The sequence below is a fragment of the Oratosquilla oratoria genome, chromosome 40 (genome assembly GCF_046742065.1).
Source record: "Oratosquilla oratoria isolate Oo_2021 chromosome 40, ASM4674206v1, whole genome shotgun sequence".
In the NCBI taxonomy this organism is placed as follows: domain Eukaryota; kingdom Metazoa; phylum Arthropoda; class Malacostraca; order Stomatopoda; family Squillidae; genus Oratosquilla; species Oratosquilla oratoria.
This window is the reverse complement of record NC_134816.1, coordinates 19,925,814-19,949,710: the sequence shown is the minus strand read 5'-3', so window position 1 is coordinate 19,949,710 and position 23,897 is coordinate 19,925,814. Positions and strand designations below refer to the sequence as shown.

At 39.0% G+C, this 23,897-nt stretch overlaps 2 protein-coding genes across 2 annotated transcripts in view; both read right to left on the bottom strand.

Annotated features, from left to right (window-relative positions):
• Positions 1–5,689: 5,689 nt before the first annotated feature.
• LOC143020495 (antizyme inhibitor 2-like) lies at positions 5,690–17,846 on the bottom strand. Its single transcript, XM_076176921.1, has 8 exons — positions 17,645–17,846; positions 10,250–10,343; positions 9,213–9,289; positions 8,549–8,721; positions 8,010–8,364; positions 7,174–7,359; positions 6,407–6,616; positions 5,690–5,755 (listed from the first exon to the last, which is right to left on the bottom strand). The coding sequence occupies exons 1-8, from the start codon at positions 17,723–17,725 to the stop codon at positions 5,690–5,692; spliced, it is 1,242 nt and encodes a 413-aa protein (XP_076033036.1). The 5' UTR covers positions 17,726–17,846.
• The window catches only part of LOC143020494 (ornithine decarboxylase-like), a 35,616-nt gene continuing 29,443 nt past the window's right edge, over positions 17,725–23,897 (bottom strand). Inside the window, exons 11-12 of the mRNA XM_076176920.1 lie at positions 23,555–23,640; positions 17,725–17,879 (exon numbers count right to left, since the gene is read on the bottom strand). Of these exons, the coding sequence (XP_076033035.1) occupies positions 17,725–17,879; positions 23,555–23,640 (241 nt within the window). The remainder of the gene's footprint in view (positions 17,880–23,554; positions 23,641–23,897) is intronic.

Sequence of the window (23,897 nt, the reverse complement as noted above, 5' to 3'; positions counted from 1 at the left end):
CAAAGCTAATTTAGTAAGTAGTCTTTCGTGTGGGACGGTATCAAAAGCTTTTGCAAAGTCTAGATATATTAAATCTATATTGTTTCTTTTGTCATAATTCGAGACAACTGTGTTGTAGAATTCGAGTAAGTTAGTCACGCAAGAACGTTTCCGTCTGAAACCATGTTGGCTATCATTTATCAAACGGTTACTTTCTAAATGATATTCGATAGCATCTCTGATGATAGTTTCCATTATTTTTCCTACGATCGAAGTCAAACTAATAGGCCTATAGTTATTTGGTTTCTTTTTGTCACCTTTTTTGAATATGGGAGTAACGTTAGCTAGCTTCCATTCTCTTGGGACATCTCCGGATATGATGGATTTCTTGAAAATAATTTCTAATGGAACAACAATCTCATTTTTCATTTCCTTTAAGATTCTTGGATGCCAACCGTCAGGCCCTGGTGTTTTATTAACTTTGAGTTTGTCTATACACCTTTTAATTGTTTCTTTTGTTATATTTACCGTAGTGAGTAAGTTTACCCCAGACTTTTCACAGGTTTCAGTTTGGAATTCACTTTGAGGTGTTTCGTTTACGAATACCGAGCTAAAATAATTGTTTAAGAGATTACACATTCCTTCATTTGAATATTCAAGTTGACCGTCAGCAGATAATAGTGGACCAATGTGATTCCTAACAACCTTTTTATCTCTAATGTAACTATAGAATTCTTTGGGATTCTCTTTGGATTTCTCAGCGATGTTCATTTCGTATTGTCGTTTTCTTTTTCTTATTGTCTTTTTTAAATCTCTCTGTATTGATACATATCTTTCCTAGTCATTAGATGCACCCGAGCACTTATATTTCTTATAAGCCTGTCTCTTTTTAGCAATACTTTTTTCAGTTTCTTTGTCGAGCCACTTTGGGCGAGCCTGATTTGGGGGACGTCTGTCCTTAAAAGGAATGTAAGTTTGAATCATCTTAGTGAGCGTATTTTGAAATATTTCCCACATCTGATCTACAGGCCTTTCGTTTAATTTTTCCTCCCAATCTGTAAGCTGAAGCTCCTGACGTAGTTCTATGAACTGAGCTTTACTGAAATCGGGTATTTTAGAAGCACAAGTATCTATTCTAAAATTGTTTAGGAGTTTGAATCTGACTAAGTTGTGATCGCTATTTGCAACAGATTCACCGACTTCTACATCAGTTGCCATGCTTTCGCGGCTAGTGATCAATAAATCGAGTAAGTTTCCATATCTTGTGGGCTCTTTTACATGCTGAATTAAGTAATTGTCACCAAGAAAATCAATCAAGCGACTACCTATATGGCCATGTTCAAGGGTCATCCAATCAATGTCAGTAAAATTGAAATCACCCATTATCAATAAATCCCGGTTGCAGAAACTAGACAGTTCTTGAAATAACAGTTTGTCGTCTGCTAATGATAATGTCTTTGGCCTATATATTACACCTATATTCATTTTTTGTCCATTTGTTTGGGTTAACTCAACCCACAAACTGTCATATGCATCCTGTTTCACTTTCTCTAAAACACAAGCATGAAAATTGTTTTTAACGTACAATAGAACACCCCCACCTTTCTTGTGGTTTCTATCCTGATGAAAGTGTTTAAATCCCGCAATATTAAATTCAGCTTCGAACTCTGTACCATTTAACCATGTCTCAGTTATTCCTATCATATCGAGATTTTCGCTTTTGACATACGCCTGTATTTCTTGAAATTTGTTCCTAATACTACGAGCATTAAAGTACATAGTTTTAAGAAACTCCTGATTATTTCTTTTTGACACATTTTGAGTTTCAATATCATGTCTTATATTATCATTTTGTTTTTTATTTATGCCTTGCTCTATATTATTATTATTTGGTCCTTCATTGACATTCAATGCCTCATTAACATTTCTCCTATCAAAATTAACATTTCCCCCATCACGGACATCTGGTCGATTACGGTCATCCGATCTATTTTGTACATTTTGTCCCCCTACGTCACCGTGATTCACGCCGGCCTCCCGTCGTTCAGTGACATTATGTCCGGCATCCCTTTCTAAAATTATATTTTGTCCTCCAGTGACATTATATCCTACCGTGATATTTTTTCCTCCACTATAATTACATCCCATCGTGATCTTTTGTCTTCCACTGTCATTACATCCTATCTTGATATTTTGGCCTTCATTGACATTCTGTCCGGTATCTCTTCCTAAAATTATATTTTGTTCTTCACTGACATTATATCCTACCGTGATATTTTCTCCTCCATTATCATTACATCCTATCGTGATATTTTGTTCTCCACTATCATTATTTCCCATCGTGATCTTTTGTCCTCCACTGTCATTACATCCCATTGTGACATTTTGTCCTAAGACATTACATCCTAATGTGTCATTTCGTCCTCTAGCGATATTACATCCTATCATGATATTTTGGCCTTCATTGACATTCTGTCCGGTAGCCCTTCCTAAAATTACATTTTGGCCTTCAATGACATTATATCCTACCGTGATATTTTCTCCTCCATTATCATTACATCCTATCGTGATATTTTGTTCTCCTTTACCATTACTTCCCATCGTGATCTTTTGTCCTCCACTGTCATTATATCCCATTGCGACATTTTGTCCTATGACATTATATCCTAATGTGACATTTCGTCCTCTAGCGACATTATATCCTAAAATTATATTTTGTCCTATACTGGTACATTGTTCTACATTAATGCTATACTCTGTTTTCCCAAGTACATTCTATTTCCCCTTCCCTTTGGCCTTCTACCCTAAAAAAGGAGCTGGTTCATTACAAACTCCCACAATGAGGTTTGTAAGAACATCTTTGCCTCTGCGGGTAAGGTGGATCCCATCAGAAGCGTAAAGGTCATGGCGCCTAGAAAAGAGATACCAAGGATCAAGAAAGTGGTATCCCAATTGTGTGCACAACTGCGATATCCTATCATTGATCCCTATGGCTCTACTGTTCCAACACGAACCTGCGTAGATCCTCGGGAGGATCCCACAGACTACGAGACGGCTCCCACGTTCCTTCATCTCCTGAAGGAGGACCTTGTAATTCCGAACAAGCTCCTCTGATCTCACCCTACCTACATCGTTACTACCCGTATGTACAATCGTAACCGTGTTCTTCCGTCCTTGCTCCCTGATGGACCGGGTACAATCAACAATCCCACGGCCCGGTTGACATACAAGCTTGCAACGTCGCTTAGTCTTTCGCTGCAGGATGTCGTCATAGCCTCGAACCATGGAGTCCCCCACCACCAAGAACTCCTGGTTTTCAGCCACTTCATCCTCCAGTAGAGCAAAACGATTGACTAGAGCCAGCGGTTGCTCCACAGGGCACACGTCTACCGAACGCGGGCTCGACAAACGGGACCCCACGGAGCGCCACTCGCTCATGGCAGTGACAGTAGGTGAAGAAGTGGAACGCTCTTTGGGTTGTGGGGAGGGTTCACTCTTCTCACGGAGCGCACTCCTGAGAAGCCGAATTTCCTCCTCACACATCCTGAGACGGACCTCTAGGTTCACGCAACCTTCACAAGCCATTTCGCTCCCCCTTTAGCAATAAAAACGGCAAAGAGAAAATACAAATCAACAACAACAAAAAATCAAAGCGGTCTCTAATAAACTAAATACGCGAAGCTTACTCTGCTTACCTTATACTATTTCTCCTACCTTTGGAATACGGTAACAGAAAACTGTTTTGAAATTAAATAGAACCCTGCACTTTATCTTATATCTGTAACTGTATAGCGCTATACGTATACAATTACAAAAACACAACACAATCACTTAACACTATTCGGAGATATAAAATTCACAGGTATTCACTAGCTGGTGTCTGCTCTCTCACCCAACTTGCTCTCTTTCGGTCTCTCAGCGTTATTCCCATCATTGATCTCTCCATTCTCCTCTGTGCAGTCCTTAACTTTGTTTACATCGCCTTCGTCAGTTTCCAAGTCTCACACCCGTAGATTATTGCTGGCAGAATGCATTGATTGTAAACTTTACGTTTCAAACATAAAGGTAGAGAGCCTCTCAGGATTTTATAATACTTACCAAACACTTTCCAACCAATTGTAATACGTCTTTTTATTTCATTATCATGATCTTTTGTCACTTTCACCATCTGGCCTAAATAATTATACTCTTCAACTTCTTCAAGACTCTCGCCATCGATTATAATCTCTTTACTTTGAACTTTCGTACTGAACATTTCTTTGGTTTTGGTCTTGTTCATTTTTAAAACTACTTTGAGAATTTCCTTGTTCAGATCACTCAGCATATCTTGCAAATCTTCTGCTTTTTCTGAAATAAGAATAATGTCATCCGCAAATCTTGGGTAGTTCAAATATTTACCATTAATCTTCAAACCTTTTTTTCCCCCAATTCAACCTTTTGAAAATCTCTTCCAAGCAAGCTGTAAGTAATTTGGGTGAAGTTGTATCGCCTTGTTGTACTCCTTTCTCGATTTTTATCTTTTCTGTACCTTTATGTAGTCGAATTACAGCGATACTTTTCGCATAAATATTTTCTAAAACCCTTACCATCTGTTCGTTTGTACCTTGCATATATATATATATATATATATATATATATATATATATATATATATATATATATATATATATATATATATATATATATATATATACATATATATGGAGACCGTGGTGTGATATATATCTTAGTCCACCGTATGTAACTATCACACCCCTGAAAACGATTCCTGGGCGGGAATCGAACTTCTGTCATAATAATCCCTTGCAACTGAGTCTGGTGTTTATTATCTTTTGCTATATGGATCCCAGATCCCAGACCTTTATGCATATAGGGCAATTGATCATATATAGTCTTGCGAGATATGAGGTGGAAAATCAGGTGGTGGTTGGGATTTGAGGGCAATCTGAAAATATTCTAAATGGGACTCAGAAGACGAGAAACTAATAGCAAACCATGAACATAGGTTTATTAATCACAAAATTACAACTTTAAGGCTGACAATGTACACTTCATGGTTATCGTAAATTGTCTATTTAGATATTGCATTCTAAAGGAATATGTTACTGGAGTACTAAACGTTGCCTAAAAAATATTAATATACCTAAATATCTGAAAATGAATATATTATTTATCACTAGGATATAAATATATACACCACTTTTTATTGACTTAATTTCGAATCCATAATCCTTAAGCTACTGTCGAAGCACTTGGAAACGGATAATGTAGCCTGTTGGCAGCCAGAGAAAAAAGAAAAACCCCAAAGGGCATGGGAAGTGTTAAGCTGATTTGAAAACATAACCACAGATTTAAAGAAGCAGAAACATGACATGAAGAAAATTCAAGGAGAATACTCATAAAGTAAAAATGAACCAAACAGACAACATGAATTCATCAAAGGTTCTCGTCTTATACAACCATGTAAAGAGAACGAGACGAAATCAATTAGACCAATTATATTTTACGTAGCTCTACCTCTTTCATTTTATCAACATGTCCCCAACATGAAATTCAAAGGCAGCAAATCAGTGTTAATTGACATTAAAAATTTGGACCACTTTTCAGTGGTTTAATAAGAAGCAAAGATCCGACACCATTTTAACACTAGTCTTTTGTTTTGCAGAAGTGCACTGGTAATTTGTGTCAGCGTTCGTGCAGATTTCTCTCACTATCGTGCAATATTACGATAGGTGGCGTCCATAAACTGTGGGTATCTATCTAAAAGATTAGAATCCTGAAAGAAAAATTAGGAGGATCAAGACAAATGAAATCATTAATTACTAATGGTGGCAGCACACTAGGCTAACATGCTACTTGCATTTACCACTTCGTTTGAGTAGAAACGACTTCCGTTACAATATTCTAGACTTCCGTAAGTACATCTCAACAATGTGTCTAGTATTTATATGGGTTTAACTTCTTTTAATTCTTCATTCAGCTTCTCAGTATATGACGCAAGAGTAATTTGGTATTTGGAATATTTGAAAAACAAAAAATCGTAATCGAAGTCGTTTCTACTCAAGTGAAGTAGCAAAAACAATTAGCATGCTAGCGATAAAAGCCTAGTGTGCCGCCAATTTAATATATACAGGAAATGTCGTTAACATATAAGTCATCGATCAGTAATGAGAACCTACTGAGTCGTCAGTGAATTTCCGTGGTCTCACAGATAATCATTTATCCCAGGAATTACGTGTAATATTTAACCACCTGTTAAAGTTAATTTCACCTACACAATGAAGGCCTCCAAAGATTCTGTTCAAGTAGATGTCATCGAAGTGAGGGTCTTGTGAGGGGAAGGTAGAATTCTCCAAAGAAATTCTAGCTTCACGATTTCAAGGGCATCATTCAGTACACTATCTGATTAGATCTGCAAAACACTTACCAAAAATTTTGCTGACATGGTTGGAATGACCTGAGCGGGTTCGAAGCCATTAAAGTATGAAGTATTCGAAAGTGAGTAGGCTCCCATATCCTCCCACATGAGCCATTCCCCGACTTTCATTATGGGAAGTGCCACGTCTTTGCACACCACGTCCTGACCGTCGCATGTCTGACCAAATATGGTAGTTGGCACCTCCTCTCGTTTCTTCGCCTAGAAAAAGGTGCAAAGATTTGGTTAATCTACAGTGCATTAGGTTGCTGGCTGGCCAAGCGGGTTACTTGCGGCGAAGGTTGAGGTGGTGACAGTCCGAACATAGCCGCCAGTGAGTTGGACCATGGCTATGGTTGATCAAATCTCTCACTACAGAGTCCTCTGTAGGTGGTACCGTCCTAGCCTTCTGATAGAGGGATTTCGCGAAGTTAAACCAAACAAATCACAAATTATTTATCTACTTTTAGTGTTGAAACCTTATTTCCCGGTAGGCAACACTGTGCAGAATAGTTTAAATCTCCTTATCAAGGTAGACTAATTGTATTGCAAAATTGATATGTTTTTCATTAATACGTGAGCGCGTGCGCACACACACACACACACAGACAGACACACACACACACACACACACACACACACACACACACACACACACACACACACACACACACACACACACACACACACACACACACACACACACACACACACACACACACACACACACACACACACACACACTCTTTACTATGACCCTAAGGCGAACTATTACATACCCCACATGAAATAGAAACTGGTAGTGATCTCATGGGTTCTTCAAAGCATCCATTTTTTCCATCGTTGATGTAATACTCCACGATTTCTCTTTGGCCAATTGGATCCCTTTTCTTCTTTCGGCCCGTGACCTGGGTTATCAGTGTGCAGGAGGTGTCCACGACGTAGCGACCTGGCTCCCCGATGATCTAGAAAAACAATGTATTTGTTATCAAACTCACCAACAAGACCAACCAGTCACCCTTATAAAGTAGATCGGCCGAATTCAAGTATACTTATGCCTCAGCTCTTCTTGGGAGTAAAATACGGGAAAAGGAGACGTCCCAACTCTCTTTGCAGGGAAATATGATGGCTGTATTATTTGGCACAGGATGTTTAGTGGCTACAAAAGCCAGAAACATGAAATGATTAATTTATTAATTACTTTATAAAAAATAAAGGCAAATGTATGTTATGCATAAACCACAAGGTATAAGAAATGCATTGCTCATTAATGCATAGAAAGGTAGTTTGCCTAACTATAAAAGACATTCATTTATGCGTTAAATAAGTCTAAGAGTATCCCCAATAGTAGAAATGCGTCATAAGAGCAAGATGTTATATGATATAAATTATTTCTTTAACACTCGAGGAAACAAATACTCTCACTGTTCATTTCGGTTATCTTGATTACATTATCAATAAACAGGTTATAAAAGAAATGACAGCATTTATTGAAACCTATACTTAGATCTTTGGGACCAGAAACGACTCCTCATTCTGGTACTTTTACCTGAGAGATGATGAATAGGGGAGAGGGGAGCGCTGACCGGCTTAGCAATAACACCACGTCACCAACCTTTGTGATACCATCTTCTGGAAAAAGAAGATCCAACTGATGATTGACCACCTCGCATATCTCTTTAAACTTGTTGTCCTTTCCCCCGCTGAAACCTCCACCAATGTCCAACAGATAGGGACTGAACCCAATCGCCATAGCCTCATCGAAGACTCTCCGTGCGGTAGTAATTGCTTCACTGTAAACCGTTGGGCGCTTGCACATGGAGCCTACGTGGAAGGCCACCCCGATCAGGTTGAGACCCAGGTCTTTGGCTTCTCGCAGGAGGTTCCCAGTTTCTTCAAGTTCAGCGCCGAATTTGTTTCCGAGGACAAACGTGGCATCTTTGTCATCACATCGAACACGTAGCAAGAGCCTACCAAAACGCCAAGAATAGTGTATGTAAGCCTATAATTCCACTAAGTAGGCATGCGAGAAAATTTTGTATCAAAGGTTTGGCTGATTTTAGCACACGCACTTAATAAGGTTACCCATCCCTGCCCTAGGTATGACCTAAAGTAATGTCTCGTGATAACTAGAATTAGTATAAGAAGAATTACTTGGCATTAGGATAGGTCTCTTTAATCTTGTGTAGTTCATCCAGATTGTCGAATGTGAGGAGCTCAACACCAATCTTCGCTGCATAATGAAGATGTGAGATCCGCTTAACAGGGTTAGCAAAGACGACACGAGAGCTCTTTGCGCCAGCATCCAAGACACATCTTATCTCACTCTGAAATCGAAATACGGATTCACATTGGAGAGCTCCTAACACGGGTAACATACATTTATGATCATGTCTGAAATGTTTAGATTTCAAAACAAGAGAAAAATATGAAAAAATAAACTTGGAGAAAAGTTAATCACATTCCTATAGAAAGGGTGCTGCAGAATTAAAGAATCATCCCCTGTAAATGGTTTGTAGTGCGGCGTCGAGGGAGAAGGTAACACTGTCAGGGGGCACGAATAGGAGATAAAGGTCCTTGAATAGTTCTAGTGACTGTTAGCAATGTAAGCCTTTGTGTTTTGCTTTTTGTGTAGTATGTGGAAGGGAGAAGGTCATTTTCCTGCCAAGATTGACTGTTGTATAAGAAATGGCGATTAGTGGAGCCAGCTTCAGCAAAAAGGACAGAAATATACTCATAGATGGTAGGAACCTATGGAGATAGGTTTATTACATCCTTTAGATGGAATGTTATGACAGAATTAGAGAGGGATACAAACCTTAGAGGCGCAGTCGAATCCACATCCAAGGCTCACAAGTATATCTATTATAGCACGTTCTGGGTTGCATTTCACCGCTGAAGTAGAGACAGGTTAATATGAGCACCCTAATCTCATCAGATCATCGTTGTATGATACTTAATTGCCTAAAGTTTAGTCAGTTTTGCATCATACATCAGACTATGTTTGGGGCCTAAGCACAGTCTGGTATCAACATCGATTTAACATAAGTAGGTTATTGCAAATTAGCATATAGGAAGGAGTTTTTCATATGAATAGAAAGAAAACAGGATCAGGTGAAAACTTATTAATTTTCTACACTAACAGAAATCGTGGAGTTGAGAAACTAAGTGTTCCTTGACACTTGTTGGCATGCAGTCATTGTACTTAAATAAAAACATGAAATTGTCGTTTTTCAGGTATACAGTGAGTGGAAATCTCATTGATATCAACGCTTGTCTGTGCGCTCCAGGGCGTCCCTTCAGGGTGTAGTATAAGTCTTGATTTACTGCTAGCCATTCTGAAAAATCATCCTTAGTACATGCCCCCTCCCCTCTTTCTCTTTCTCTCTCTCTCTCTCTCTCTCTCTCTCTCTCTCTCTCTCTCTCTCTCTCTCTCTCTTTCTCTCTTTCTCTCTCTTATTTTCCATCTATGTGCTATTTGATTTTTTATATTATGCATATAGTAAAAGAAATTGTATAGTACAACGAGTATCACGTTTCAAGATTATAACGATTACCCTTCCCATCCCACTTCTCTCACCTGTGAGACCTCTTCGTGGCAACATACTTTTTTTTTTTATCACGTGTCATACAGTTTATTCAGATCGTTGTTATAATCCTAAAAAGTGATAAGCATTGTACCATGCAGATTCCTTTACTATATACAGAATATGAAAACAATTTCAAATAGCACATAAATGGGAAATAAGAGAGAGCGAGGCATGTATTAAAGTTGACTTGGCAGAATGTGCACTGACCTTGTCAAGAGTCGGTGCATAAGGTTTAACAAAAGAAAATGAGGTTCAATCTATTTACCGTAGAAAAGATCCACTCGAGGAAGAAGGCGTCTCCAGCGCTCCACTTTGCGAACTATGTCGTCCAGTTCAAGAACCATGAAGGAATCTTCTTCCTAATTCCAATGATAAATGTTATCAATAGTACATTTGAATGAAACTACTCTTATGAATATTCAGTATTTCACAGTTTTATGTTCTACTAAATAGGTTTCCTTTTAAACCTAATACAGCTACAAATGGTAACTGATGTCATACTACTGCCATTGTGATACTACCAACGACATTTCATGTATTATTTATATTAATCAACAATGACTAACAAGTAACTCGGCCACATGCCGATATACCTTCTCCCATACAATAACTGGTAACATCTTGTTTTTCAAAAAGAAAGAGGTGTAGCTCATATGTAAAACATACAATCTTGTAGATATTGATTAGCTGAGCAAAGCAGACGTACCAGTTTACAAACCTCAGAATTTTCACCAGAGTGCCCTCGATGTTCTGTTGCTCAGAAACCATCTATGACAACATATTTGGGGAGTACCACAATCCTTTTTCCCAACATGCAATATTACGTTTTTTCTGCACCAAGGGGTGATTTTCCGGCGAACACCCCTCTTCTTCTACTTTTAGCTGGAGATGTAGAGAGCAATCCTGGGCCCACCACAAAATACACATGCCCAACATGCTCTAAACCCATTACCTGGAGCAGACAGACAAAGGGCTCAGTTCCGTGCAATATGTGCAAAAACTGGGCCCACCTCACTTGTACAACACTTGCTGACACAAACCAATACACAAACACTTGGACATGTTCTACCTGCCCTCCAGTAACTCCACTCCCACCTCCCCAACCACAGCCAGCACCCTCACCCACTCACAATTTCCCTCTGCTCTTACTCCCGATTAGTACCCCTTCCTTTGTCCCCGATCTCTCCTTTCCCCCCCTCTGACCCAGATCCTACACCTTCCCCACTACCACCCCAACCTCAACCCCAAACGGCAACATACAACACATACAAAACACACAACATCAACATATTACAACACAACATTGACGGTATTAACACGAAAAAACATGAACTTGAACACTTTCTTAAACAACACAACATACACATTGCGATTTTACAAGAAACAAAACTAAGACACTCACACAAAACACCATCATTTCATAATTACACCACCATCAGACAAGACCGGACTGACGGCTATGGCGGTGGACTCATCACCCTGATCCACCACTCCATCTGTTTTGTGGACACAAGTGCCACAACCAAAATTCTCCTCCCTACCACAGATAACACAACAGAAATCCAATCCATTCGAATCCGCACAGGCAACAAATCAACACTGACAATAGTTAACATGTACATTCCCCCCCAATCATCCCCCACAGTTCCAAACACCTTCAGGCCTCAATTTAGCCAACTAGCCTCAATCCCCAACCTGATCATGGGTGGAGACTTCAACGCCAAGTCGTCTGCCTGGTATGTCGACAACCCTGACACAGACAGAGGGCTTGATATACAGACTCAGTTTGACTCATTGACTATCATGAACAACACACATAATCATACACATATCCCACACCAAGCCCTCTACACTCCCTCCTCTCCTGATATCACCTTTTGCTCCCCCTGCCTAACCCCAACAACATCATGGAGAGTGGTCGGAACCCTTGGCTCTGACCACCTTCCAATCATCATCACCACCAAAACAAGATGCACCCCAGTTGGCCACAGACACACTTACACCAATTACAAGAGAGCTGACTGGGAAGCTTTTACTGAAGAGACAGAACAACATTTTGAAACACTTAACAGTACACCAATCACAAACATAAACAATGCTGTGCACACTTTTAATACAATCATACAAAATGCAGACAAGAGATACATCCCTAGAGGCAACAGAAAATCACACAACCCCAACTTCACACCAGAAATCCAAAGCCTCATCAGACAACGTGACACACTTAAACAAAATACCCCCACACCTATCCCTCAAAACATAGCAGACCAAATACAAACACTAAACACTGTGATTGCCAATAAAATACATGAAAAAAAACACAAAATTGGCAAAACTTTATCAATACACTTGATCACAAAACAAACACCAGCAAATTGTACAAAACACTCAACAGCATTACACTATCCAACAGTAACACTACACGCTCTCACGCAGCAATAATCACAACAACAGATAATCTACCCTCAAACAGACAACAAGCAAACGCACTCATACGTCATTTTGCACAAACAAGCCATCTCACTTCTCACCCTGACGACCGACGCACCATTCGACGTAAGAAAGACTTTCCCACAGACTCAGACTATATACCCTTCATAGACAGTCAGACAAAACTCATAATACATAGTCTCAAGCACTCATCTGCCTGTGGCCCTGATAACATAAGCAACATCCACCTAAAACACATTGGACCACAAGGTATACACGCACTCACAAACATTGCAAACTACAGCTATTCACACAACACTATACCCGACATCTGGAAGCATGGTAAAATAATCACCATTCCAAAACCGAACAAAGACCCAACAATCCCAACATCGCACCGTCCAATCACACTTCTCTGCACCCCCTCTAAAGTCATTGAACGCCTAATACTTAAACTTGTCACACCACATATTCCCCTTGCTGACTCACAACACGGTTTTAGGCCACTACACTCCACAAACACTCTTCTGACAAACCTCACACAAAGAATTTTAGATGGCATCAATTCAGATAGGCCCCACCAAAGAACACTTCTTATTACGTTAGACATTAGTAAAGCTTTTGATGCTATCCCCCGCCACAACCTAACAAATAAAATATATAACACAGACATGCACAATAACACCAAAAGATGGCTGGCCAATTATCTGGCAGGTAGGAATGCTTACGTGTCATATAATGGCCAATCATCGCACATCAGAAACATTAAGAACGGAGTACCACAGGGCTCAGTTCTATCCCCCACACTATTTAATCTATACATGCATGACTTACCCACGCCGGACACCTCAGAAATACAAATCTCTTCCTACGCAGACGACATAACAATCACATGCACACATCGTAACACAGAGAAAGCTGCAGAAATAATCCAGCCATACCTTGACACACTCAACACATGGTTCATCACAAACAGACTCAAAATAGCTCCAACCAAATCTACAGCAACACTTCTCACCAACTGGACAAAAGAACACAAATACATACCTCATCTCTACATCAACAACACTCTAATACCACACACAAACACACCGAAAATTCTTGGTGTAACATACGATACATCCATGTCTTTCAAACAACACATCACAAACATAAAAAACAAATGCACACCCAGACTTAACGCACTTAAGTCAATCACTGGAACAACATTTGGACAAAACAAAGAAACTAATATAACAATATACAAACAATGCATACGCTCAGTGTTGAATTATGCGAGTCCTGCATGGGCTCCTAATCTCAGTGAGACACACCACAACACCCTTCAAATCATACAAAACAAAGCCCTAAAAACAATTACAGGCTGCACAAATACAACACCTACAGACCATTTACACCATGAAACAAAAGTCCTCAAAGTCAAGGACCACCTCGACATGAGAGGCACACAAACACTTGCCGCAGCCACCACAAACACATTACACCCGCTACACTACATAGCAGAACACCCACACACACCAAGAAACATTAAAAACAACACCCAAAGACCTTTATCACGCACAGATACTCTCTTCTCTTCCTCCACAACCACCAAATACCAGCCTCCGGAAACATATTCATAATCATATCACTCACCGCTCCATTAACACACTGAAAGACAACACTCTGCTGCATGCCAGACTCCCTGATATCCACCCTTCTGAATCCTCTCTCCCACGAAAGGACAGAGTCCACTTGGCCAGACTGCGGTGCGGTCACCACCCAGCACTTCTAAGCTACTAGAAGAGGCTGGATGACCGCGTTGTGAACAGCTGCCCAGGATGTAACACTTCACCCCATACCATACAACACATAATGGAAGACTGCATTATACACAATCATGCACGCAAACAACACAACATACGCTCTATAAAGGATTTGTGGGAAAACCCAGTTTCGGCTGTGGCATTCCTTGGGGAGACGGGACTGCTCGGACAGACAGTCTAGGGAACGACAACAACAACAACAACAACATATTTTAGAGAGATAACTCCATTTTTCTGGTTTATACCTTGTGTTTATTGTATGAACCTTATTTTGTAAAAAATTAGTCAAACCTTTATTTGTCTATTGGAATTATGTGAGTCGTCCTCGATAGCAAACGAAAAATTACTGAATAGATGGCGCACGCATCACCATATATATATATTCAATACCTGCGTCGTTCAGAACTCACACACTTCTTCGTCTTTTCCCTCCTGCTGCATGTAGAAGTCCCCTGGTTGCTAAGGCTTGTACGTCCCTATCCTGCTTTTTCTTGACTACACAGTTGAAGAACCAAGTCCCATATGACATCATCCAGTCAGTCTCTCTCCTACTCGTTTACTTATCTCCCTGCCATTATTATATAGATGGCATGGGGTCTAACCACGGGATGGGTCATGCAGACAGACAATAACTCACCTCTTCTTCGCTTCAGCCTTTACCTCCACAAGTCTTTGTTACTCTCAATGCATTACGCCTTATTCTAAACCTCCTCTTCACTCTACAGAACCATCCATGACTCGATCACCCCACTAGAAGCTCTATTCATCTTTCACTTCCTCCTTCCCACAACTATTCCACAAAACCCACCCTTGGATCATCAGAATGTTCTCCTACCTAACATGAAAACCTATTTGAAATTGAATACGAAATGTCATGCGGACGTTACGAACATCGGCAGGTCTCGGGGCGTGACTGGGGGTCAGGTCAGGACTAGGGGTCGGGTCAGGTCATTTGGGGGCGAGGGCTCAACAGTCAGGTTAGCGATTTGGATGAAATGTATAGCAATCTAACTGATCTAATTATCAATAGACAAAACATATTTATCCCCCTAAAGTCAATACGGGAAAATAGTAATACTCCCAAATGGATGACGGACAGATTGAAACATGATATCGGAATGAAAAGAGGACTTCACGTAAAAATAAAAAACGGGGAATCACACCTTAGATCAAGATATAACGAAATGGCAAAGCTGGTTAAAAGGAATACACGTACAGCGAAACGTAATTATATCAAGGTAGCCAGTCAAGCAAAATCCAACCCAAAGGGTTTCTTTCACCTCTATAGAACAAAAATAAAGAAAGAATAGGACCAATTAAAAACGATGAAAATGTCATGATAGAATCGGAGGAAAAAATGAGTGAGGAGTTTAACAATTATTTTCTGTCGGTGTTTACTAATGAGAGGTTAGAAAAAGTACCTGACTGTGATCCGATTTTCAGAGGGGATGAAGAAAGTAGTCTATATAATATCAGCATTAGTAAAGAAGAAGTAGTCAAGCAGATTGAAAGACTTAAAGCCTCAAAATCTCCGGGTTCAGACGAAATTTTTCCAAGAATGCTTAAAGAGTGTAAACTTGAAATTTGCGACCAGTTAACTGAAATATTCAATAAATCGGTAGACACTGGTTTTGTGCCAACTGTTTGGAAGCAGGCAAACGTTGATTATACTTTTAAGAAGGGAGATAGATCGTCTATATGCAACTACAGGCCAATCAGTTTGACATCGGTTATAGGAAAAATGCTTGAATCAATAATAGTAGATAGACTCATAGAACACATCGAAGGACATAATTTGATTCGTGATTCACAGCATGATTTTTCCAAGGGTGAGCCATGTGTGATTAATCTTCTATCCTTTTACACTAAAGTATATAAGGCGTCGGATAACAATGATAATTACGATGTTATATACCTTGGCTTTTGCAAAGCGTTCGACAAGGTGCCACACCAGAGACTGCTAAATAAAATCAAAGCCCATGACATAGGAGGAAAAGTGTTAGAATGGATTAGAGCTTGGACTAATAACAGAAAACAGCGGGTCACCATAAATGGAATAAAATCTAGGTGGGGCAATGTTACAAGCGGGGTCGGTTTTGGGTCCCTTGTTGTTCATTATGTACATAAACGACTTAGACGATGGGATAAATAGTGATGTTAGTAAGTTTGCGGACGACACTAAAATAGGACGCCTAATTAGGCCAGGAGACGACCCAGAGATTCTGCAGGATGATCTTGATAAATTGTTAACATGGTCGGTGAAATGGCAAATGAACTTCAATATCTCTAAGTGTAGCGTGTTAAACGTAGGGCTACACAACCCCGATAATAGATACAGCTTAGATAACACGTTTTTAGAAAAATCTGAATGCGAGAGGGACTTGGGAGTTCTGGTGAGTCCGGACCTTAAAACCAGGAAGCAGTGCATTAGCGCCAGAAATAAAGCTAACAGTGCATTAGCTTTCATTACTAGGACGGTAACGAAGTGCAGAGGTAATTATTAAACTCTATCTAGCGATAGTTAGACCCATCCTTGACTATGCGGTACAGTTTTGGTCTCTGTCCTACAGAATGGACATAAATTCACTAGAATCAGTACAGAGAAGAATGACCAAAATGATACATGGACTCAGAAATTTGCCTTGCAAAGAGAGGCTTGATCACCTTAACTTACACTCTCTGGAAAGACGCAGAGTGCGGGGTGATCTAATAGAAGTGTTCAAGGGTGATGCAAACAAGGTCATCATAATAAAACAACAGGGCAGGACTCGCAGTAATGGTTATAAACTGGACAAATTTAGATTTAAGAAGGAAATAGGCAAGAATTGGTTTACTAATAGGGTGGTCGACGAATGGAATAAACTTAGTAACCATGTAGTAAGCGCTGAAACTATCAGTTGTTTTAAAAAACGATTAGACAACTTTATGGATGGGGATGACAGGTGGTGATGGATACGGAGCTGCCTAGTGTAGGCCTTATGGTCTCTTGCAGTCTCCTTTATTCTTATGTTCTTATGCTCTACCTCAAATCTGCGTCCTTTTGATAGGTAACATCTCATGTTATCATCCCTGCAGCGAGCAAGCCGACAAAGCAGCTGTGCGTGCAGTATTGACCTCTTCTCGATGATTTCACTCCATCCTCCAATCCACTTTTGGATCCCCTTTCCTATTTCAATTTGTTTGATTTGTAACATGAGATTTTAAACTTTACTTTGCATCTATTAACAATCTTGTTACACCAGCACAGTACATACACATTTGCTGATGTCATCATTCACATTGGATTATGTGCCTGTAACTGAACATGCGTAGTAAGGCAAGATATTGCCAAACAAACGCTGATTGATAAGTATTATCAAGTCATCATTAGTTCATAGTATAAAGACATTATGGAAAAATATCTTTAACCATTGGTGTTAAAGTACCTTCGTTTGGGATATGATGTCCTTCAAAACATCCTCCTTCGTTTCAGAATCATGTAGGATTCGAATCTTATGTCCGTTCATCACGAGGGTGCACTGAAGGTGGTCGTCTCAGAGTCAAAGTCCTTCCGGTGGATACTCGACGGAGCAAACTGAAACACCATCACCATCATCAATTGGGGGCACACGCCAGGGAAGCGCGTTGCTTTACTCACACCCTGGCGCCAATTTCCACGGTCTGTAACGATAAGCAACTTCCTCATTATATTTACAGAAGAGAATATAATTTGACAAGATGATAAAGTCAGCGGGTAGATGTCGAACCAGGGGCCACGTAATTTCAATGTTAGCGTGTAGCCCAACGGGCCACGAAACGCATTTCGGTCTATGGAGTTTCACTAAATTCTCGTCTTCTAGATAACTAGTGTTTTAGTCATCTTTCGCCAAAGTTATCACGAAAATTTTCTACAGACATCATAAATTCCACAAATCTGATACACATTCCTGTGGGACGTTTCTGTGGTTGGTGGGTTTCAGTCATTTTATTCCCTATAGGAATGCAGTGTAGAATAGGGCCATAAGCGCAATGTATGGAACACTTTAGATAATGTATAACATCAATATGTAATGCATATATGATTAACACGAAATGAGTTATTTTCATACTTCCCGATTCTGTACAATTCCTTAGTTTTACACAATGCTAATGTTCATTATGTCATTCAAACCTTCACTTACTAGCAGTAATGGATTTAAATTGGAGTTGGACTGTATTACTTTTTTAAACAAAGAACAAAATATATCACCTTAACTTATTTCTTCTTTGGAGAGACGTGTTCTGATGAAGTCAGGTCTTTAGATGACAATGTTACACTGATGTAAGGGTGGCTAAATGGCACACAAAAACGAGTTAAGAATTTTTATCCATAAAACTGATCACACGTGCATACACACCGAAAGCGGGAGCCAGACTACCCACGCCAACTCCTTCATTGGCGGGAAAAACAGGCACGAATCGTCCCGCGATCACAAAATGCTTACTAACATACAACAACAAATATACATATTAATAAATAAAAACAACGGGAAAATATACATAAAAATACAAGAAGGGTCACCATTACACTGAGGAACAACAGCAACTTGGTGAATATTTTCAGGAATGGAGAGGTGTGATTTATGTCACCTGCAAGTCTATCGGCTAAGTACAGAATCACACAAAAACCTCAGTTTAACATACACCTTATATTATCCGTGTTCCAGTATTTATGAAAGTCATAAAGGTGTATTACGTTTTATTGACACACACACACACACACACACACACACACACACACACACACACACACACACACACACACACACACACACACACACACATGGCGCTGTGGTTAGAGCTCTGGCTTGCCACTACGGAGGTCCGGGTTCGACTCTCGCCCGGGGCTGAAATAATATCAGTATCGCAGCGCTGAGGGGTGTTACTCCAACTCTCGTGGGCGGGGAGTTGGGGGTGTGTGTGTGTGCAAGGTCATAGCCTTACCCATAGATCGGACCTACGAGCTCTGAGCTCTCTTCCAGGAGGGAAATAGCTGTCGATCACGAGTCCAACACGTGATCCAAAGACCAAGTGAATACACACACACACACACACACACACACACACACACACACACACACACACACACACAAACACACACACACACACACATACATATATATATATATATATATACATATATGTGTACATATATAAATATATATAGATATATACATATATATATATATGCAATAAGAACACAAGGAACGTGTATTTTATAAATGCAAGGTAACCACTTAAGAAAATAAACAAACGGATCAGAGCGCTTTCGTATATTACATCTTCACTGTAAATTACAAAGTAAGAGGGTACAGCAAACATAATATAGTAGGACAATAGTATAAGGAACTCACTAGGAAAGGTTGTGGAAAACACTAGGAAAGGTTTTGGAACTCACTAGGAAAGGTTGTGGAACTCACTAGGAGAGGTTGTGGACGAATTGTCCGGGCGTGGGTCACACGTCCAGCATTCTTACATTTTGTAAGTTATTGGCTATTTCTTTGCAAATATAATTATCAATTTTGTACAATCCTAAGTTAAGGTTAAAGTTATTATCATTTGTGATTTTAATCAGGCAACTTTCAATTAAATTCCTTTCGACAAAATTATTGTTGAAAGTAATCACTCTAGCGTTTTCCCAGTTGATAGGGTGATTAAAAGTGCTTAGATGTTTAAAAATGGCACTTGACTCATTCCCGTCTTTGACACATTTCTTGTGTTGTTTTATCCTGACAGAAAGATCTTTTGCCGTTGGGCCGATATAGAATTTATCACATATTTTGCAAGGAATTTTGTACACACGGCCTTTTTGGCAATTTTTAGAATTATTAATTAGGTATTGTTTGATAGTGTTATTGTTTCTGAAGGCTACATTGATGTTAAAATTCTTAAGTAATTTGGGAACAATAGTTAAATTTTCTTGGTAAGGTAAAACTACTAGGTTATTATGGACTTTGGATTTGTTAGGCTGAGAATTGTAATACGTTTTCCTTGCAAAATTGTAACAAACATCAATGAAATGTTTAGGATATTTTAATCCAAAACTAATATCGTAAACATTTCTTATTTCCTCATCAATGTACTCGGGACTGCAGACCCGTAAAGCTCTAAGGAACATTGATGAGAAAACCGATCTTTTTATGTTATCAGGATGGGAAGAATAGTAATGGATGTATGAGTTTACATTAGTTGGTTTTCTATACACACTAAATGTAAGGTTTCTTTCTTTACGATGAATATTAACGTCTAAAAAGGGTAGCACACCGTCATTTTCCACTTCAACCGTGAATTTGATTGACTTGACTAGGTTATTAATTTGTTTGAGTAATTGTGACTCATCTAAATGATCAGGCCATAGACAAAGAATGTCATCGACATAACGTAGCCAAATTATTCCTGGTGGAATTATCTTACTTAAAATCTTATATATATATATATATATATACATATATATATATATATACATATATATATATAATATATGTACATATGTATATGTACATATGTATATGTATATGTATATATGTATATGTATGTGAATAAACCACAAAAACACGTGATTCACAAAATGTGTAATAAAACCATATGTATATGTACATATATATGTATATGCATACATTATATATGTATATATATATATATGTATATGTACATATGTATATGTACATATGTATATGTATATGTATATATGTATATGTATGTGAATAAACCACAAAAACACGTGATTCACAAAATGTGTAATAAAACCATATGTATATGTATATATATATAATATATATATATTTATATATACATATATATTTATATATATATACATATATATCTATATATATATATATATATATATACATATATACATTAATCAATCAAGCCATCCTGAGTCCACTGCTGAACAAAGGCCTCCTTCATAGCATTCCATGATTCACACGACCGCGCCAACCTCTGCCACGTCACTCCTGCAAACTTCTCGATCTCGTCTCTCCACCTTCTGTCTGGTCTCCCTCTTCCACGCTTCCTATCTCGCGGCGTCCACTCAGTAACACACTTGCTCCATCGCTCATCAGTCGTTCGCACTAACTTACCTGCCCAATTCCTTTTCCTAACTTTTACTGCCTCCACAATATTTTTCATTCTTGTCTGTTCTCTCACCCAACTTGCTATCTTTCGGTCTCTCAACGTGATTCGCATCATTGATATTTCAATTTTCCTCTGTGAAGTTCTTAGCTTTGTTTCCATTACCCTCGTCAATTTCCAAGTCCGTAGATTATTGCTGGCAGAATGAAATGATTGTAAATTTTACGTTTCAGACATAGAGGTAAAGAGCCTCTCAGGATTTTATTATGCTTACCAAACACTTTCCAACCAATTGTAATGCGTCTTTTTATTTCATTATAATGATCTTTCGTCATTTTCACCATCTGGCCTAAATAATTATATTCTTCTACTTCCTCAAGACTATCATCTCATTATTTTGGACTTTCGTATTGAACAATACTTTGGTTTTACTTTTATTCATCTTTAAACCTACTTTGACACTTTCCTTGTTTAGACTTTCCTTGTTTAGATCACTCAGCATATCTTGCAAGTCTTCTGCTCTTTCTGAAATAAGAATAATGTCATCCGCAAATCTTAGGTGGTTCAAATATTCGCCATTAATCTTTAAACCTTTCTTTTCCCAATCCAATTTTCTGAAAATATCTTCCAAGCAAGCTGTAAATAGTTTCGGTGAAATTGTATCGCCTTGCCGTACTCTTTTCTCGATCTTGATCTTTTCTGTATCTTTATGTAGTCGAATTATAGTGGTACCTTTGGAATAAAGCTTTTCTAAAACTTTTACGATCTGTTCGTTTGTACCATGCTTGCGTAGCGAGTTTAGAATTGCTATTTGTTCTACCGAGTCGAAGGCCTTCTCGTAATCTACAAAAGCTAAACACAGAGGTATATTATATTCTATCGTTTTCTCGATTAGTTGGTTTATCGCCTTCAAATAGTCTAGAGTCGAATATCCGGTCCTAAAGCCTGCCTGTTCTCTCGGTTGGTTTCCATCTAAAGCTTGACTTAGTCTATTTGTAAGGATCTTGGAGAATACTTTATATACATTTGAGAGCAAGATAATCGGTCGATAGTTACTAAGGTCCTTCTGGTTTCCTTTTTTATGAAGCAAAATCACTATAGCATTGCACCACGCACCAGGAACGCTTTCTTGACGTAAGCACTGGGTGTACAACTGAGCTAATTTAATATGAACTAATTTCCCTGCGTCTTTCAACATATCTATCGATATACCATCTTCCCCGGGTGCTTTTCCCCGTTTCATAGTTTTTAGAGCAAATTCTACTTCTTCCTTTGTAATCTCTGGTACAAAAAATTATAACAACAAAAGCACTCAGGGTAAGTAGAACAATTAGTTATTTTATTGTAATGAAAAGTAACAATCAGAAGACAAACAAATTATCACATGTGACAGAACAACCCTAAAATACTAATATTTAGTTTACACGTAATGTGGATAAACAAAGGTGGAGGAAACAGATTAACAAAGGACACTCACGAGAACAAATTGGAAAAAAAAAACCCGATTGACACTCCTAATTCAAAATCCCAAAAGATGAACCTAAATCCTATCGAAAAAAACACACCGGACATAGGACGTATTTCGCGTAATGTGGATAAGCAAAGGTGGAGGACAACAGACAAACAATGTCACTCACGAGAACAAATTGGAAAACTTGCCAAGCTTACCCTCAGATGACATGACTGCTCTTGAACTCCTCACCTTTACCCACAAAAAAACATTTGGAGGAACTGTATCCCAATCTGTGGGTTACCCTGAGAATCACCTGCACTCTCCCTGTGACTGTGGTCTCAGCAGAGAGGAGCTTCTCGAAGCTGAACCCCATCAAGACTTAAGGTCTTCCATGAGAGAGGGTCGACTCACAGGTCTTGCAATAATCAGCATCAACCAGAGGTGGGCAAGCAGGCGTCATATCAAGACATCATTGAAGACTTTGCGAGTAAAAAAATCCAGGAAGCCGACATTTTGAGGACAATACAATGTTACTGCGAATAATGTGAATTAATAGTTGTTTTTCTGGTGTGTGTGATGTTGATTAAGCATTATCTTAAGTGTTGTTTTTTATTATATTTGCACTTTGAAATAGATGTGAAATAAATTAATGTGAACTGTAATAGTTTCTTGCATCTTAGTAGACCATCTAAATGACTAGGAATCGCTTCATCACAGTTTGACAAATCCCTCGGGAGAAATGAAGTACCTACATACCTATCTATCTAGGACCCCCGAAACAGCATCTTACCTAGGGCCCCCACAAAGCTGGAAACGGCCCAGCTGCTGCCATCTGTCATACCACTGCTGTCATACCACATCAAAGTGGTATACCACCTTTGGGATAAAATCCTACCAGAAAGTTCAAAGCAAAATGTGAGGTAGTGAATGAATATCTGACAGTACTATGATAAAAGTTCCATATGTCTTACCTTTTGATAATACTGCAGTTGGGAGCCAAAGTCCAGGAAATTTGGGACGCCGGCCGGGACCGTGCGTGTAATCTCGAAGGATTTCATTTCCCCGATTTCGTCGATCTTTCCGTACGTCGTTCACACTCTAGAAGTCAATTTTCCTGAACACGTAAGTTCAAC

Coding starts and splice junctions, on each gene's coding strand:
- LOC143020495 (XM_076176921.1), bottom strand. CDS start 17,725: ATGAACGGACATAAGATTCGAATCCTACATGATTCTGAAACGAAGGAG. Junction 10,344..17,644: donor ACATCATATCCCAAACGAAG/GTACTTTAACAC, acceptor CATTGGAATTAG/GAAGAAGATTCCTTCATGGT. Junction 7,360..8,009: donor CAGAAGATGGTATCACAAAG/GTTGGTGACGTG, acceptor TTGTTTTTCTAG/ATCATCGGGGAGCCAGGTCG.